The 19,764-nt window shown below is 30.2% G+C and overlaps 2 protein-coding genes across 2 annotated transcripts in view; both read right to left on the reverse strand.

Moving 5' to 3' along the window:
• Positions 1–8,314: 8,314 nt before the first annotated feature.
• On the reverse strand, positions 8,315–11,228 carry LOC116026040 (2-alkenal reductase (NADP(+)-dependent)-like). The gene is made up of 5 exons (XM_031267485.1): positions 10,995–11,228; positions 10,471–10,645; positions 10,002–10,168; positions 9,235–9,317; positions 8,315–8,696 (listed from the first exon to the last, which is right to left on the reverse strand). The coding sequence occupies exons 1-5, from the start codon at positions 11,226–11,228 to the stop codon at positions 8,315–8,317; spliced, it is 1,041 nt and encodes a 346-aa protein (XP_031123345.1).
• A 7,837-nt stretch (positions 11,229–19,065) lies between these two features.
• Positions 19,066–19,764, reverse strand: part of LOC116026285 (2-alkenal reductase (NADP(+)-dependent)-like) — a 4,622-nt gene continuing 3,923 nt past the window's right edge. Inside the window, exon 5 of the mRNA XM_031267767.1 lies at positions 19,066–19,659. Within this exon, the coding sequence (XP_031123627.1) occupies positions 19,281–19,659 (379 nt within the window). The 3' untranslated portion in view covers positions 19,066–19,280. The remainder of the gene's footprint in view (positions 19,660–19,764) is intronic.

Below are 19,764 nucleotides of genomic sequence, written 5' to 3' on the forward strand. Positions count from 1 at the left end.
TAGCTCACCCTAAATTTTAGCTCACATGCAAAAACTTGTTGGCGTGACACCATTTCCAGCAAAATACGTAATGTTTTTTTTTTTAAATAAAAATATGTACTACTTTTTTATTAGGTTAAAGAAAAATATTACGCATTTCAAGCGAAACGATATTTTATATAATACTCCGTACTAACTACCTATTAGCATAATTTACGAAAAAAAAAAAAAGAAGCTTTCTTATACCTATTTGAAAAAGTTTTCACATCTTATTCTTATTTACCTACTAAAGTACAAAGAGAGTACAAAGAGTCAGTTTCGTCTCTATTGAGACTCAAACCCACCATTTTCCATATGGAGGTGCAACATTATTTTCTACTTCCCAGCCTCCTATTTCTATGTTTTAATTTCAACTCCAAAAGAATTTCAATAACCCCTCATATGATTCGTTAGGAACCTGGTCTAACTTGAAACTCAGTACAAATAAGGAAACTCAGTATCCTAAAAGTTTCTAATTTCCCTTACTAAGCAACAAAGGTAATCAAACCATAAATTTTGACATACAAGAAGATATCAAATTTCTCATGTTACAATTATGGGAAACTCACCAAGGGAGTAAATTGAAATTTTTAGCATGTAAAATTATTTAGTAAACTCTATATAGTAGTTTAGTCAAGAATATAATCGTATATCTTGACAACATATGAAAATTCTTTTTATATAAAAATTAAACAACATGAGAAATTTGATATCTTTTTGTATTTCAAGATAAAAAAAAATTGGTTTGATTAACTTTGTTGCTTCGCCAAATACCTTGTGGTTTGATAGCATCACTATTGCTTTCCATAATGAATGTCTCATGTTCGAGTCTCATTCCAATCAAAAGTTGGCATAATTTGTTGAGCAGATACTATACACTCATATTGAAGGGTTAAAGGGTTAAAAATAGACCTTTAGTGTAATTCAGGGACCAAAAATACATATTTCCCTTATATAAATACAAAAGCGTGGAAAAAAATAGTACTCCATATTATTTTTTGCAAGGATCTACGAATAGGGGTGTTAGCGAACAGAACTTTCGACAAACTACTTGAGTTCGTGTTCGGTAAGCGTTCGTTTATTAAAGTAAACGAACATTAAAAAACAAAATTTAGAGCTCGGTTAATAAACGAACAGAATCTGAACAGTGGTAAGCTCGTTTGCTAAGAGATCGTGAACAGTGGTAAGTTCACGAACCTCTTCATGAACGTACACGAACATGTTCATGAATGTGGTCACTAACATTAACAAACACGTTGGTGAATGTGTTTGTTAATGTTAACGAACACGTTCTTGAGCATGCTCGCGAACGTTAACAAACACTAATGAACGCTTAACAAACGAACACGAACAAGATTTTTAAAAACCTTAACAAACGAACACGAACACTTCAAAAATCTTAACGAACAATCTCCGTTAGTTTATGTCCGATTTGTTAACAGCCCTATCGACGAATTTGGTAAATTTAAAATGATGTTTTCTTTAACAGAATTTAAAATGAATTTAGTTATATTATAAGTTCGTATTTGTTTGAACGTTGACTTGGCTGTTATAAACACGTGCCCATATATTCCTCTAGTATACACTGAACGGATTATCTTTGCATGTTACAATAATAATAATAATAATAATAATAATAATTAATAGGATTATCTTTGCATGTTTCAATAATTCTAAAATTTTAAGTTAATAATTGAAAAAAAACAACTCAAATAGATTATCAAACTTTAACGGATTGTACAATTAGATAATTGAACCAAAAAATAAAATTAAAAATCTTATTCTATAAATATAATTTTGTGTAATTAAATTTATAACATGTTATTTATAGGTAAAACCGGTTATATATATATATATATATATATATATATATATATATATATATATATATATATATATATATATATATATATATCCTCCTCTGTCCATAGTCAGTGTGTGGAGGCGGCATGCTTTCCCCTTTGATGGAGGAGGAGGTGCATGCCTCCTGTGATTCGGAGGCGACAGTCTCCTCTCCGTTTTAAAATTTTATTTTAATTTTTTTTATTTATATGTTATATTTGTTAAGAAATTAAAAAATATTATTTTGTTTTGCAAGTGACATGGCATAAAAAAAAGTGAAAGAAAATTTCTTGTATGTTTATATGCAAACAATGCTAATTGCATAATTTTTGTAACAAAAAATAATTTAATTGCACACTTTTCTTATTTAGTGGTCCAATTGCACTCAAATTTACCCAAGGATGTTTTGGCACTTTAAGTCATAACATATTTCTTGTAGTAATAATTTAAGTCAATTTTTGTAACAAAAAATAATTTAAAGTCATATTTCTTGTCTGAATGCCCAATGATGTTTTGGCACTCAAACAAGAAATATGACTTCACTTAGGATGGTTAAGGCCTTCCCTATTAAGGAGATTTTACACAAATTTTAAGAAAAGTGGGATGATGTGGAGAAGTGATAAAGTATTAAAGTGGGAGAGAGAAAAGTAAAATACCTCTTGCAAGGAATCGTGTTTTGCAAGAATTGTGGGGGCCATCTCTGTTTGTAGCACCTCACTTTGTGCGCAAGTCCGCGCGTAAATACATTTATTATTTTTATTTTATTTTTTCAGTTTTATTCTTTGTTTTATTTTTTCCTTTTCTTTTTTTCCTCCACTCCAATTTTCTCTTTCCTAATCACACCTGCAAAATCTCCTAAAAAACCGATCACTATTGAGGAAGGCCTAATGAACCATACATGAACGAACATAGTTTATTCGTGTTCGTTTGTTAAAACTTTTTGAGTGTTCATGCTCGTTTATTAAGATTTTTTGAAAATTCAATTCACGTTAATTTGTTAAGCATTCATTAGTGTTTGTTAACGTTTACAAACGTGTTCGCTAATGTTCACAAACGCTAAACAAACAAACACATGTACATGCATGTACATGATCATAATTTATTTGTGAACAAGAAACAATCTATGTTCACGAACAATAACCTAACAAACAACATAATGACTATAAAAATTAGACTAAACTAAAATAGTATCTTAAATTTTTACAAAAATAAAATAAAATAAAATAAATTGCACTTAAATTTGCAAGTCTTAATCGAACACTAAATAAGCATGTTCGTAAACATTATTAAATGAACACTAAATGAGCATATTTGTGAACATTATTAAAAAACACTAACGAACGCGTTTACGAGCTCTTAACAAACAAGTATACAAATATTCGGATTCTGTTTGTTTATTAAATGAGCTCTAAAATTTATTAGTTTATATTTATTTATCTTAATAAACAAACACTTACCAAATATGAAGATAAGTAATTTACCAAAAACTCTGGTGATTAACAATCCATCTTCACTACTCATGCTTCTATAACTATCTACTCTCAAAATCCTTATAACTATAGCAGTTAGAGTATGGGGTCCAACTCAATGATACAAATATCGGACATAAAATATTTTGTCTTTCAACCTAATAAGTAGAAATACTAACATGGCGTTTGGTTGGGAGGAGAGAATTATGGGGGAAAAAGAATTGTAATTCGGTGAAATTGCAATTCAATGAATAAAGTAGGAATTGAAATTACAGTGTTTGGTGTGCAGAAATAGGAGTACAGAGAATTGAAAGGTAAGAAGCGACAAAATGACTAAAATAACCTTATGTTGTGATAGATGTTGTAGTAATAGTAATAATAATAATAATAATAATAATAATAATAATTCTTTTAATAATAATAATAATAAGTATAATAATAATAATTCATTCAAATAATAATAATAATAATTCTTTCAAAATAATAATAATAATAATAATAACTCTTTCAAATTACAAAAAAAAGAAAAAAAGAAAAAAAAAGCCAAAGAGTATGGGAGGAGGGGCAAAATTGTCTTTACACCAACAAATTGCCCCTCCTCTCCACCGAATTGCAATTCATGGGGGTACCCCATGAATTGCAATTCAACATTTGGAGGGAATTGCAATTCTGCGGAATTGCAATTCCCTACATTTGGAGGGAATTGCAATTCTGCGGAATTGCAATTCCCTCCAACCAAACAGAATTGCAATTCTGCGGAATTGCAATTCCCTCCAACCAAACACTGTAGTTTGGAAATTCACTGAATTGCAATTCAATGAATTGCAATTCCCTCCAAACTACATCTAACCAAACAGGCCAAAGATATATCCCAAAAGGGGTGCCTGAGTGCTGAGCATGATTCTCGTCTGGTAAGGTTATAAGTTTGATTCTTGCTAACACCAATTTTCATGCAAGCCCATTCTAGTGTGTTCTACTTTCCTATGTAGTTTGCGTATTATTACATAAAGATTTTTCTAGTATGCTTTACTTCTCTGATCCTATGTAGTTTGTGGATTATTATTCACACATAACTATTTTTCTAGTGTGTTTTACTTCTATATATACAGTTTGTGGATTATTACATAATAGTGAGTTTACACCGTGCACAGTTGCACACCCTCATGTTTCTATTATCTCTCGTGTAGTTTGCAAGTTTTACACGAAAGTGAGGTTTATCCCATGGACATTACACTCATGATTCTTTACAAGGTAGCTAATATATGATTTATACTTTTTCAATCTTTTTAAGCCCAAAAAATTTATGTTTATATCACCGAGGTTCGATCATATGACCACCCATTTGAAAGGGTAACAGGTTTATCACGACACTAGATACATAGTAGCTCAACATTCTATTTAAGATAATAAAACAAACAAATATACTCCGTATATAACCTGCCTACCCTTTTTGAATAAATTGATCCTCACCATTCTTTTTAATTTGGTCAAGATTGTCCAAATTTGGCACCTAGCCGTACGTCGAGAATTTGACTTCCGAAATAAAAGGATCTTTCATAGTCTGTTGATTTTTCACAAACGTGTGCCATGATTTTTTCATTAAAGAAATAAAAAAGAAGGCCAGTGAGACGGGCAAGTGTCTCACTGGCTACCCAAACAGGCGCGTGTATTACACACGCCCGTTTGGGCGATTGAGAGCTGACGGGCTACTCTCAGTTGAAGCTTATTGTTATATATATATATATATATATATATATATATATATATATATATATATATATATATATATATATATATATATAGGATCTATGAGATGACATATTTATATCAAATCTTGTGCATTTTTAGGTAAAGTTTGAGGGCTTATTTTACAATTTTTCGTAAAATAAATAAATAATGAAAAAGAGGGTTTTATAGTTCTAAAATATAAAACCCAATCACACTTACTAGAACAACATGTGAGCATACACTTCGGATGACATTCGTGCCTGTCAACGTACACGAGTCAAGTCTTTTTTAAGCAAATTATATATACCGAATTCGAATATATAAACACTTAGGAAAAATTGATTTTTGTTACTGGCGTACACGAGTCGAGCCCTTTTTAGGCTCATTTTAGTGGTGCAAATTCACTTCCCAAACCAAGTGGACAAGTGCCGCTTTTCCAAAGCATTTCTACCTCCATTTTTCAACTCAAATGTGTTACTTTGTGAATCAATTTCTCATTCACTCATTATCCGTTTTGAGTGTACAATATGTCGATTTCTCCGTCTCACTACAAAGAATGTGAATCCACTTTGATCCGATCCAAATTAGAAGTTGATCCCACATATATTTACAACACTAAATAACCCCTTATGTGCATTCTAACACACTCAAACTATGATTTTAGAAGTGCAGTGAAAAACTATGTGTATCCACTGATATAAAAAGGTCCATTGTTTCATCTAATGCATTTTTAGTTCTATACCATTGAAATATTTACTAAATTGTTTCTGGGTTTTTCTCTGTCCTTAATTTACACCCATTGATCATCCTTGATTAACGGCTAGCATTAGTCCTTAATTTTTAATTAAGTCTTGATTCTCACTTGATTTGTCTTACATATATTAAAAACAAATAATAATTTAAAGTTTTAATTAATAAAAATTTTAAATTTGTGTGACTTGTTAAAATTTTGACTAGATTTTAAATATGAAAATTTCATACCAAACTAGGAACATTATTACAATTTCCTTTCACTATTATTTATATTTTTAAAACGTATTAAAAATAAATTGATCGACAATATAGATGGAGGAATCAAGTTCTGCAGGCTATCACAGGCATATAAGCATATGCATATTTGCTGGTTTTGTTGATTGTATTGTTTAGACTCATATTCTCTTCACTTAAAACGAATTGTTCAGTAGTTGGCCTGTCTCATCTGCTATTTGATTTGTCAAATTTATTGATTACTCGGAACGTGTTAACTCGCGTGTGTGATTTTTTAGTTTTAATTTTATTGTGTTTATACTTAAAACGGTTTGTCCATTAGTGATTTGGCCTCTCATGTATAGCATGCGCAAATTATTCTGTGGATAGTTCACATTAATTCCAATGTGAATCACGACTATGACACATTTTAGTAGCATATAGTTAATTTGTCAATAAATTTTAATTTGTTTAGTATTAACTGTTTAACTATTAGCTGTTTAATTTGGTTAAACAGTTAATATAAGTATTTGATTAATTATTTTTTCTGTAATAGTTTATTACTTCAAAATGTGAAAATTCAAAATAATTTTTTTGATTAGCTTTTTGAGAAAGCCATTTTGCATGTAATCAACTACCAACTAACAGTTAATTTACAAAACATCTTTCTACAATCAACTAATGCTATCAATTAATCAAATTCACAAACCCACTATTTACCAGGCAGCCTCTAAATGTTTTTTTAGATATACCGAATGTTCATTTTTAATGTATTTGAGCACTAAAAATGAATTTTAATTTAAAAATAAACATTTAATGTACTAAAAATGAACCTTACATCAATGGTCCAATGTATATTGATTAGTATATCATGTTGATTTAATGTTATGCTCCTGATCACAACTAAGCTTATCAACCAATTTAAAATAAATTAAAAATTTTTACTTTGCCAACAACCCGCAATTTTGAATCCTACTAAAATGCATTTTATTAATTAGTTGTTACGGAGCATTTTTTAAAAATTAATTTTAGTATGTTATATTTTTATACATTCTTTTGCATGTCCACTTGTTGAATACTTAATAAGTTTAAGATTTTTTTGGTTGATGAACTCAAAAAAAAAAAAAAAAAAGTTGAATAGTTTTGTTTTACTAGCAACTATAGAGTGAATTTTTTTTATTCTTAAGAATTTTTTTATTCTTAAGATTTTTTTTATTCTTACCAAAGACCATAAATGGGTGTTTGAAATTGACTTTATGGTGGACACTTGTACATGTACAAGTATTTTGATACTTGTAGACTAATTTAAACACATCATACAATTTACCTCTTTCACCCCGTTTCTAAGGTAAAAGTGGTAGAAGCCGTTGGGGTTGGAATGTAATCCTTTAATACGTCTAAGATTTTCTTTTAGGCAATAAACCAACTTAATTAGATGCAAGGTAACTTAATTAGAGGTTGAAGCACACAACTCACAATCGATAGGAAGAGATCAAAATTGCAATATGTGATAAGTAGAGAGAGAGAGAGTGAAGAACTCAAGATAATTTCCTATTCCTCTCAAAGCCTTCATTATATACTGGCACTCCTTTGTATAGAGGTATGTGCTGTAAAAAACATTGAAGAAGTTAGTCTCAATAAACATTGAGAACTCATGAATAGGTTAATACCAGTCCTTTTAATTTTTAGGTTGTAAGAAGAAACTCTAGCAGCATTTAAAATCTTTTCTTCTGGTTGAATCCCCAACCTCAAGTGTCCCACGCCTCGACCCGACAAAGCATCTGAACTGAACACAGAGGCTAGACTTTTGCTTAGTGCGGACAAGAAGCACCCTCACCGTTAAAATCTTTTCTAACATGCCGCCTAGCTATACGTTGGAAAAAAAAAAATTTGAGTGGAGAGAAATCCGAAATCACTATTCAAGGAGGTACATTGAAAAACTCTTTTTTTTTTTTTTTAAATTAGATAGAGGTATGTTGGAGAAATTAATTTTATTTACATGTCGAGTATTTCAAAACACCATTTTCTACCCACACCCAAAAAAAAAATTCTAATATACACTAGCATTCAAGTTAAATAAGCCAGAAAATTTAAAAATTATAAGAAATGCTCTTCATCATTATAATCATCATTAAACTTAAAAATAAAAGTTCAACAATCAAAAACAACCAAACTATATCTTCCTTTATTCAAAAAAAAAAAAAAAACTATATCTTCCTTAAAATAGAAAGAACATATTTAATTTAATTTGTCTCTTATCTCCTCCTCAGCAGCTCAAATTATTCATTCATTCATTCCCGGGAAACAACCACCAACTGCTTCCCAACATTCTCACCAGTAAAAATCTTAACCAGAGCATTGGGAGCACTTTCAAGCCCTTCTGCAATGTCTTCCACATACACAATCTTCCCTTCCCTAATGTACGAAACCACAGTTTCCAGAAACTTTGGGTAGAGATGATAGTAATCCGACACGAGAAACCCTTCCATGCGAATGCGTTTGCTGATGAGATTCATGAGATTATGAATGCCCTCGGAGCCTCCGACGTTGTTGTACTGTGAAATCATTCCGCATACCATAATGCGCCCATGGAGTTTCATGTTTAGAAGCACTGCGTCAAGCATCTTTCCCCCCACGTTCTCGAAGTATATATCGATTCCTTCTGGGAAGTACCTGGTGATGAGGAATTAATGGCATTTATGTTAAATGTCGACCTGGCAGTCGCAGTTTGGAGTTGCAGCTAATCAATTATACTATGGACCAAGTCTACTTTGTATTGTGAATTCCGGGTTAAAAATGATGTGTCTTGCAAGGTAACATATTATGCATATGCTTTAATTTTAACAGATTATGTGTCTCTCCATGTTAATTATGGGCAAGTAATATGTTAACTGCATGCACATAATATGTCATTACCATATTATGTGTGTCTGTAGTTAATAAATTATTTGTTTTCAGTTTATGTGAAGACTCATAAATTATTAACTGAAGGAACATAATATTTTAACTGCGAACACATAATTTAATTGTTATTTTGGACCAAGACCAATAATGGATCCTGGTTATAGTATAATTTGCCACAACTAATATGGTGGACACTAGGTACTGATCCTTCCATTTAATGGGTCGGTGAGACAATGAGTTATCGTGAAATTCTATTTTTTTTGCCTATAGTATCTCTTACATAATATATATAAATAATAAAACTAACCTTTTTAAAGTTGCATTCAAATCGGGCTCCTCTTTGTAGTTAAAAGCATCATCGAACCCAAATTTGTTTTTCAACAAATCAACCTTACCAGACAACAATGAAGAGAATAATACAATTAGTTAATATCAACATAAGATAGCGCACCCATCATCAGGACTATTTTGAAGATTAAAAAATAATAATAATAAAGAAACAAACTTGCTGTGCGAGTATATATATGTTTCAAGAATTATAGTATTACATTTGGATCTGTTTGCAACTAGAGATCAAAATCACTATAATAATTGTAAAAATGTTAAAAATATACTTCACCATTTTTTACAATAAAAATTAAACAATCAATCTCAAATAATTGAAACCCTTATTAAAAAAACACACACACACACATTTGTTGCCCATACAAAGTCTCTTCATATATATTATGGCGTGTCTTGGTGCGTTAAAATGCAAAGTAAAGCTATTATATATCATAATATAATGTGCATGTTACACAATAGGAAGTATGCAGCATAATGCAAAAGCATATATAAGCAAATTTTATCTTCATATTAACATCTCAAATTTTTTGCCTTGGGACAAAGTCTAATTTTAATGTAAATATTGTAACACTTATGTATAAAATGTTACTTACGAAAGAAATTGTAATATTTATTATAGAAAATTTTTGTCTAAACCTATATATAAGCAAAGTTCTAATTTTGATTCGATTTCAACTGTGCATAGTTCAGTTCAAATTGAACCGTGGTTATGCAGTGACAAGAACATACCTTTTCCTCGGTGCGAGCAGTGCCAACAACACGACAACCTAAAAGCTTCGCGAATTGGCCGACGAGTTGACCCACAGCCCCTGACGCTGCTGAAACAAACACAAATTCTCCTTTTCTTGGGGACGCCAATTCATTAAATCCAAAATAGGCTGTCGCACCAGGCATACCTATACATATAATTTAATTCAATTCCTTTAGTAGTAATAATGTTTTTGCAAATCTTAGGATTTCATTTAATACTTATGTCAATTTTTAGAATTTTTCTACTGTTATAATATGGGCTAATCATCTTCAATTTTCTTTTACTTGTCCACAAAATGAAAAATTATCTGGCATCAGGGTTTCTATACCCCACCTCAACAGGATATTAAATTGATAAATCAGGATAACTCACTGAATTAAGTAAATCATATATATATATGGTATATATAATGATAAAAGGGAATAGTTTTTTGAGAAATGAATTTACCAAGAATCCCTGTGTAATATGAAAGAGGCACATCTGTATATTGGATTTTAAAAAGAGTTGCAGTGCTTATCACACTATACTCTTCCCATCCAGTAAGTCCCCAAACCAAATCTCCCTTCTTGAAGTCCGGATGGCCGGATTGTAATATTCTTGCGACTCCCAATCCCTCAAGTGGCTACATTATCAAAGGTAATAATATGATGGTAAGTATTTAATCTTTGGGGTTGCTTGCATGGAAATGGAACCACTATTTCTTCATAGTAAAATTTGAAAAAATAAAAAAATAAAAAACAAAAAGCGAGTTAAAGAATCTTTTGGAAACTAGTTTAAACCCTAACATGTAGCATATATGTTTGAAAAAAGAAAAGTGAGTTATACACTTTGTGACATTAGCCAACAAAAAAAACAACCAGTCTAAATTGTCTATAATTGAGCGAATATATCACTCTCTTTAGGAGTTGAACTTATAACTTGCAGTTATCATTAATTAATTTTGAAAAAATGGTCAAATAAGCCCTGCTTACTGATCCAGGTTTGAAGGCGCTATTGACACCGAGATAGCCGCCGTCGGAGAGTTTCATGCGGGTTAGCATGTAAGGGTCGCAGGAAAGGTAGAGATTCTTGACAAGCACGGCGGTGGAACCCGCCGGAAGCTCCAGTTTCACGGTGGTTGTCCGGATTTCCATGTCCGACTCCGTCGGAAATCCGGTCACGTAGTTCTTGAATATCACCTGCTTGTTGCTCACTTCCTCCGCCATTTCTCTCTGATCTCGGAACTCAAACTTCAATGTATAGTATTATAATTATAATTATAATAATAATTATAATATAATAATAATTGTGAGAGCAATATAATATTATATATATAGATAGATACAGTCGAAGTGTATGGAAAGCTTGCGCCACAATGTCAGCACTTAGACACGCAATTGCATATACAAATGAATGTGGGTGAAGATAATTGATGGAGTTAATTACGCATGCAAAATAAATATGGTAAAATATAATAATCATTCATGGTAAGTAAATAAGAATAGAAGGAAAGAAATTAAATATCCCTTATCCTTCGGTGGAATTGAGAGATTTAATTTCTTTCTTCCCAAACGAGAGATTTAATTTATTGCTCGAATGGACAACTCAATTGGTCACGTGGATGAAGTTTGGAAACAAAGACTAAAGATCGAGTTTCACACTTGGCAGTGTGGTGGGAGCAACCTGTCAAAGTGATGGGGCTTCCTATGCGCATGCAGTAAGCAAAAGTCTAATATATGTGTTCAATTGAATTACATTTCCTAAGATGTTTTATCGGGTCAAAACGTAGGCCTTATGATTAAGGATTTAACTTTTGGGAAGGGAGAGATTTAATTTTTTGGATCTGATTTCTTTGTCCATTCTAGATCATATAGACAATCTTGTCTAGAAATAAAGTTGGAGTTTGACATTTTTCTAGAAATAAAGTTGGAATTGATATTTTACATAAAAATTGCATTTTGACCTAAAAGTGGAAAGTGAAGTTAAGAGCATCCGTAATAGTAGAGTTTTTTGTGATTTTTGAAAAAATTTTGTAAGTGTGATTAAGAGAGGGAAAGAGAATAAATAATGAAGACAAAGAACAGAAAAGGGAAAAAAAATTAATCTGACACATAAAAAAAATAGCCTTCTGTGAACCACACTGCACGCTTCTCTCCTGCTGTCCTCTTGCTTTCCTTTCTCAAATTGTGGAGCCCACAAAAGTTTAGTTCTTGCTGGAGGAATAAATGAGAAAAAAATCATCTTCCGCACTAGTTTAAAAATCAAGCATTAGTTTTTATTTTGTACAAAAACCAACAAAAGTTCACAGCTATGAATGCTCTAAGAGCTGCTTAACTGATAGCACTCAGATATAAATATAAAAATATTATAATGCAATATCTACTCATATCTACTTTCTCAACTTACTGAAGCACAAAGAGTCAATATTGCCTTCATTAAGGTCCAAATCCACAACCACCCAAGAGAGTAACTTGGTGCCACCACTCTAGTGGCAGGTATTAAGTGTCGCTAATTATTTGTCTTTATTTTTTTAAAAATATTAGAGACAGTTATTTAAGTGTCGCTAAATAATTTTTGTTTTCATAATTAAGTGCCGCTAAATTTTTATAATTACATTATTATACTTTTATAATTATCATTTAATTTCTTTCTTACATTACGAGACATTTAATTTCTTTCTTCCCAAGAGAGTTTTAATTTTTGTTCGAATGGACAACTCAATTGATCACATGGATGAAATTTGGATTTAAAGATCAGTGATCGAATTTCACATTCGACCTTTCAAAATGAGGGGACTTCCTGTGCGCAGTAAACAAAAGTCTAATATATAAATATATGTATTCATATATTCTGTCATGCCGGAGCGTGTGCCGTGACGCCGAAGACACTCCCTTGATGGGCGCGCGGTGGACGCGCGTCCACTGCCGCGTCCATCCAAATCTGCCAGGAAATTACAGCTTGGCGCAGTTCGAAAGATTGAGCCGGTAAAAATAGTTCCCGAACTCTTTTTCACTTGAAATTTTTATGGTAGAACCCCAACTTATAGTACTTGATGTCCATAAAAAGTTTTGGTCATTTTGATCCGCGAATAAACACAGAAAATTCCATTTTTGCCCTTGGCAGTGTGCTGTCCAGAGTTTCTCTCTCTGGACCAATTTTGGAAAGAAATTCGAAAACCATACTTATACTACTCCGATCATTATGAAATTTTATATGCGGGTTCTACACTTATAGAACTACATGTCTAAAAAAAATAGGATCAAAATACCTTACCAATTTTTCCCAATAAATCTCGGAAGTTACTGCCAGAGACCATCTTTACTATATTTTTCAATATTTTCACAAGTATAAGCCTATATGGACATAAACACAACATATACATGCATAAATTAACTATGAACATGCATACCAAAAATTACTAAACATTAAAGTGTAGTTTCTTTGAGCCAACTTGTAGATCCATAAACTTAACACATAATTTTCACATAAAATTCCTAGTCACATAATTTACTAGCATTTGATCACCTTCAAGTGACTAAACCAACTTAAGGGATTCCTTACCTCCCAAGAAGATTTTTTTTTGAACCGTAGAAAGATGGTGATCTTCTCCTTCAAACTTTTCACCGAAGATCCTAAACAAAATCACCATAACAACAATATTTTCATGAACCTTAAGTTTAAGCTTAAGTTCTAGGAGGGATTTAACCGAACAAACCAAAGTTCTTACCTACAATAGAGCACTTTGAGTTGAAGAGATAGTTAGGGAGTTCTTGGATCACAAAGTTAGAAGACTAAGATTTTCCCTTCTTCTTTCTTTCCTTTGTATTTTCGAAAATGGGAGAGGGAATGGGAGAGATGAGAGAGAGATGATGTTAGTTTGGCTTGAGAATTAAGTAACAAGTGCAACATTCCCATACCTATATGACATGCCATTAATGATCCAATCCAAGTGAGGATTTTGAGTGCCACATGTCAACTCCCTATGGTGCCTCCTTGAAGATCTTAATTTATTTTGCCAGTTTGGGTTTAAATCAGATGAAAGTTCGGAGGATTATAGCTTAATTCGGGAAAATCCTAACACCAAAATTATCCTAAAAATAATCCCGTCGATAATCACTAAAATTGAGAATTTTTCGGTATCTCGCGAAATATAGGTACAACGTCCGTAACAATTTTACCCCTTACAGTCCGATTTAAATTCTCACTTGAACTAATTAGAAGTTTAGGCTTAATCGTATCATACTTAATAATCTAATCTCTAGGAAAATTCAAACCGTATATACATCCTTAAAAATCTTTACGGTTCGAGACCGGTACGTAGATCGTAACTTATTAATAACTTTCCTTACAAAAAAAAATCTTCTTGAAGTAACGAGAGACCATCTCGTAAATATCGTAGCTTAAAAATATTTTTCGAACTCTAAACTTATCGGAATAAGCGAGGGGTTACAATTTAGACCGATATACAATTATGTAAATTATAATATCGAATATTATATAGTGCAATTGAAGAATTGAGTTTGATCGATTATGTTTTCTGATGTTATTATTGTTTGAATTTGAGCAAATAATTACCTAATTAATAGCCAATGTGTATATATATGCATCCGGTGCTGAAACTTTAGACATTTTATATATCAATGTTTATGATTTGTATTAATTGGGCTAGAAATTATTTATACGGATGATATATTTTCTGTGTTAATATATAGCAATTTTGTCATCTTTGTATAAAAAGAAAACATTTTTTTTTTGAAATACTGTTGACCTTGTTACTTGTAGTATCTGTCCATATACTTACTCAACCTATTGAAGCCCAACAAAGACAACATTGCCCCCACTGAGGTTTAAACCCATGATCTCCTACTTGGGAGTATCACTTCATGCCGCTTGGCTTGACCACCTTATATATATATCAATGTAACTGTTTTGAATTACACATTATTGAAAACCTTTTTTGTAGATGACATTGATAGTATATTATATATTGTTATTGTAAATTTTATACTTATTTTAATTTACATCACCAATGAAGTAAATTATCTAGAATTACAACTTTTTAGTGCTTTATTTCAGAATTACTGGAGTAAAATATCCAGAACCTTAGTACTTCATGAATTATAAGATATTTCGAAAGCAAGCTTGTATAGATTAACTCTGTTTTTTTTAAGTGTATAGATTAACCTTATTTCATGAATGTTTGGTTTGTGGACATGTTTTATTTGTTGTGTGTTTTTGCGTAACAGTTGGGCTGTATAATATGTTAAGAGCTATAATTCTACCTAAACATGCCAAAATTTGGTTCTTTAGGTTATACTTTATTTATCCTTAGGGTTTTATTTGTGTAATTAATTTAGTTACTTTTTTTAACGTGTTATAGTTAGACTTCTTAGAGTAAAATAATTATGTTTGCAAATAATATGGTGATCGGATGAAAACTGTATGGCTTGGAATAAAAAAAATACATTGGATAAGCTAATTTATTTATTAACATTTTAAAAAAAATACATTGATAAACATAGAGTTCTAAAATTATAAACATGGACCCGAATCCACCTTGCAAGGTGGACTCTGGTCCATAGCATAATTTACCCACCTTTACCACGACCGTTCCCCCCTCTCACTCAATTTGAAAAATCAATTTTGCTCATATCTCAATTTACACATGCGATGCACGAATAAATTTTTTTTATTATATAATTAGACAATAAAATAAAAAATGAAATTATAAACAATTTTAATATTTGAAAGTGTACATTTATCTGATTTTAAGATTAAAGCAAAAGTATCACTCAATTAATTGAACAATATATGACTCGTTTGTCTGCAATTATCTTGAAAAAATCTATGTGTAATTATATTATTACTAAAATAAATATGATTAAAAAGAGAAATAATTTAATTGTAATTATTACAAAACTAAATACAACAACCCATGTTTAGCTAAATCTATACTAACATTCGTGTATTTATTAACTTAATTAGCATAATTATTATTAGTCAATTATACTAATATCTATACAATTATTCATTAATTACCATAATAATTATCAAATAATTAAATTAATATTATACAATTACAGTTTTATTCCTTAAGTATAAAAATATACATTGAGAGATTACCATAGTAATTACACAGAAGAATATGAATGATTGTTTATTTTGTTTTCCCTCTCTATCTCTCTCTCTCTCTCTCTCACGCACACACACATATATAATAACAAAAATTAATTGTAATTATAAAATAAAATCAAACACCCCATGTTTATGTGTGTGTGTGTATAATTATAAAATAAAAATCTAACGACCCATGTTTAATTATAATTATATTAATATTTATATAATTATTAGCTTAATTATCATCACACTTATTAGTCAATTATATATACTAATATCTCTGTGATTAATATTTTAGTTATTTACCATAATAATTATTAGGTAATTATACTAATATTGTACAATTATAATTTTATACTTTAAGTATAGAAATATATATATAGAGACTACCATAGTAATTAGATAGAAGAATAAGAATGCTAATTCATTTTGTTCTCAAAGTATTATACCTTAAGTGTAATATATTGTATTTATATTATTATTATGGTAATTATTACTATAATTATCATAATAAATATTAGTCAATTAAACTAATATTGTAGTCAAGGACCTTGTGGTTTAGTGGTATCAAATCCTTCTTTTTATACGGAAGGTGGTGGATTCGAGCCTCAGTGGAAGCAATAGAGTCCGTCATTATTCTTTAAGTATATAAATATATAGAGAGACCTTAAGTATAAATAAATATATAACCATAAAAGTATCATAATAATTAAATAGAAGAATGGAAATATAATTTATTTTGTACTAATAATATTATACATTAAATATAAAATAAGTATATTAGGCAATTTTGCTAATAGATAATTAATATTTAGGTACGTTAATTTCGGCAGTTATAAGAAATTAATTTTTTGTAATAACTGCCAAAATGAATGTAAATAAATATTAATTATCAATTTGCATAATTGCCTAATATACTTATTTTGTGTAAGGTATAATATTATTACAAAATAAATTATATTCTCATTCTTCAATTTAATTATTATGAGACATTTATGGCTTGTGTGTGTGTGTGTATATATATATATATACTTTTAACACTATATTTATTAGTATGATTTATGTATATACTTTAGGAAAATATTCTATCATTAAAAAAATAATTTAAAAAGTAAATTATTAATTAGATTGTCTAATATAATTGTCTTACTAATTGATTACCATGTTACTATAATTCATATTTTCGAAGTCTTTTTATTACCAAGCTAAATACATATCTTTAATAATTAAGATAATCCTTAGTCACATCCGTAGTACTAAAAATATTATTTTAAATTTTTCTAAGTAAGATATAATATTATTAAACCGAAATAATTAAAAAAAATAGTGTGTCTATAGGTACAAAATTTTTTATAATTGACTTAATAAATTAAGTATTAGTTTTTATTGCCAAATACAGCTTGACAATTATTAAACATTATTTATGATATTTATTTTGTCTCTTGTAATATTAAAATTATTAGGTAAAATTTTTATAACTAAGATATAATATTATTAAATCCAAATTATTAAAAATAATATTTCCATAGTACAATTAAATTATATTTTCTTTAATAATTAATATAATTATCTAATATAAATTTACATTTATTAATAAGTATTTATGGTAATTATTATTATGTATTAATAAAAGGGATAAAAAAGTTAAGAAGAAGAAGAAAATGAGGAGGCAAGCATATATATATATATATATATATATATATATATTTATTTATTTATTTATTTATTTATTTGTTTGTTTTGTTTATTTATATGCCATACAATATCGTAAATGATATAAAATTTAATAATTATTTCAAAATCAAATACAGAAATGTTTTAATGAAACACTGAATTTTACAATTAAAAAGTGTGTTATTCTTTTATTGATTTCCAAAAACATCACCGTCGTCACCGACTCCTTTGCATATCTTCTTCTCCGGCTCTAGATGACCCTTGTTTATCAACTCCAGCAACACCATGTGTTCATACTGCAACAAATATTTCATACACATACATAAACCCAAGTATAAATATTGAGACTAATGTCAAAGTATTAAAACAAAAACAATCTTGTGCTACAACAAATAATTATTATCTTAAAATCGATATTGTAAAGTGATATTGTAATCGATATTATAATCGATGCAACTCCAATCCATTCTATTTACAAGGCGGTGGAAGAAGAAAATGAGAGAGCCGCCAAGATATGATTTCACAGAGAACGGGAAGAAGAGACAGACAATGCAAATTGAAGAATTGTGATTTTCAAAATCAACAATCCATTTTATTTATAGGTAGAAATGGTGAGAATTATAAATTTGTTAATTTTTCAAAAGGAATGTATAATTAATTACTTAACATTTTTAATTATTAATTCTAAATGAAATTATTACCTTATTAATTCTATGAATAAAATTTTGTTAATTTTTCATAAAATTTGATTTTATGATCAGAAACGTGGAATTTAAGCAGTGGGAAGGTTTATAATTCTATTCTATTTTATCATATAATAATTATCATAATTACTAATTAACATTACCTTAATTACTAATAACGAATTAAAACTAAATTTTATCATAATAATTATCATAATTACTAATTACCATTACCATAATTACTAATAACAAATTGCAATCAATAATTAATATTATTCTATCATAATAATAATAATAATAATAATAATTACCATATTACTAAAATACCCCTACGTTTGGGCGGGAAAATTTTGGAGGAAGATATTATTTTTATATATAGTATAGATTATGCGCTAGTTGTCATGGCTTGTTTAGATGATTTTCATGATACGAGTGCTCCGGCTAATGTGAACATGTAGTCGATAATGGATTTAGATGTTGAGAACATCTAATATCTAATTAGCATCAATATACCCTTCTGATACAAATGGAGATGTCAACAGTCACTTACCGAATGAGGAGAAAAAAGAAAAAAGAGAAGAATTGGAGAGAATAATAAAAGAGATTATATGGTGATGTTGAACTTGCAAAATGGAGAGAAAATGGGCAAAGAGTTGCAGATGCCCTTGGCACAACTCCTGTTGACATTTACAGAATATGCAAAGTCTATTTTGGTAATCAGTCATTACACCACAAACAAGAGCTCCTAAGAGCATGAAACTAATCAGTATTCACTGACAAAGTTCACCTAATTCTCTAATGCATTTACTCAGCTGAAACAACCACCAGCTTCTTCCCAACATTCCGGCCAGAGAAGAGTCCTATCAGAGCGCTTGGAGCTCCTTCCAGGCCTTCAGTTACGTCTTCCACATACGTAATCTTCCCTTCCTTTATGTACGGCAGGACCATTTCCAAATACTTTGGATAGAGATGATAGTAATCTAAAACCAGAAATCCTTCCATGCGGATCCGTTTGCTTATCAGACAGAATAAGTTGTGAACGCCTTCGGGCTTCTCAAGATTGTACTGTGAGATCATCCCGCATACAGCAATGCGTCCATGGAGCTTCATGTTCAGCAGCACTGCATCAAGCATCTTTCCCCCAACATTCTCGAAATAAATATCAATTCCATCGGGGAAATGCCTAGTCAAGATAATGCACAAGTGAGAACTATAAGAAAGAATCACTACTCTCAGGAGCGGATCCAGAGGGGGGGGGGGGGGCATTGCCCCCCCCCCCTACCCCCAT

Source organism: Ipomoea triloba, chromosome 7 (assembly GCF_003576645.1).
Source record: "Ipomoea triloba cultivar NCNSP0323 chromosome 7, ASM357664v1".
Taxonomy (NCBI): Eukaryota; Viridiplantae; Streptophyta; class Magnoliopsida; order Solanales; family Convolvulaceae; genus Ipomoea; species Ipomoea triloba.

Bases quoted from the DNA above. Each gene is read 5' to 3' on its own strand.
- LOC116026040 (XM_031267485.1), bottom strand. From the start codon at position 11,228: ATGGCGGAGGAAGTGAGCAACAAGCAGGTGATATTCAAGAACTACGTG. The intron at 10,169-10,470 runs GTAAATTCATTT...TTATATGTATAG, and splicing joins ATATTACACAGGGATTCTTG to GTATGCCTGGTGCGACAGCC. The intron at 8,697-9,234 runs GTTAGTTTTATT...CCTCATCACCAG, and splicing joins TTGAATGCAACTTTAAAAAG to GTACTTCCCAGAAGGAATCG.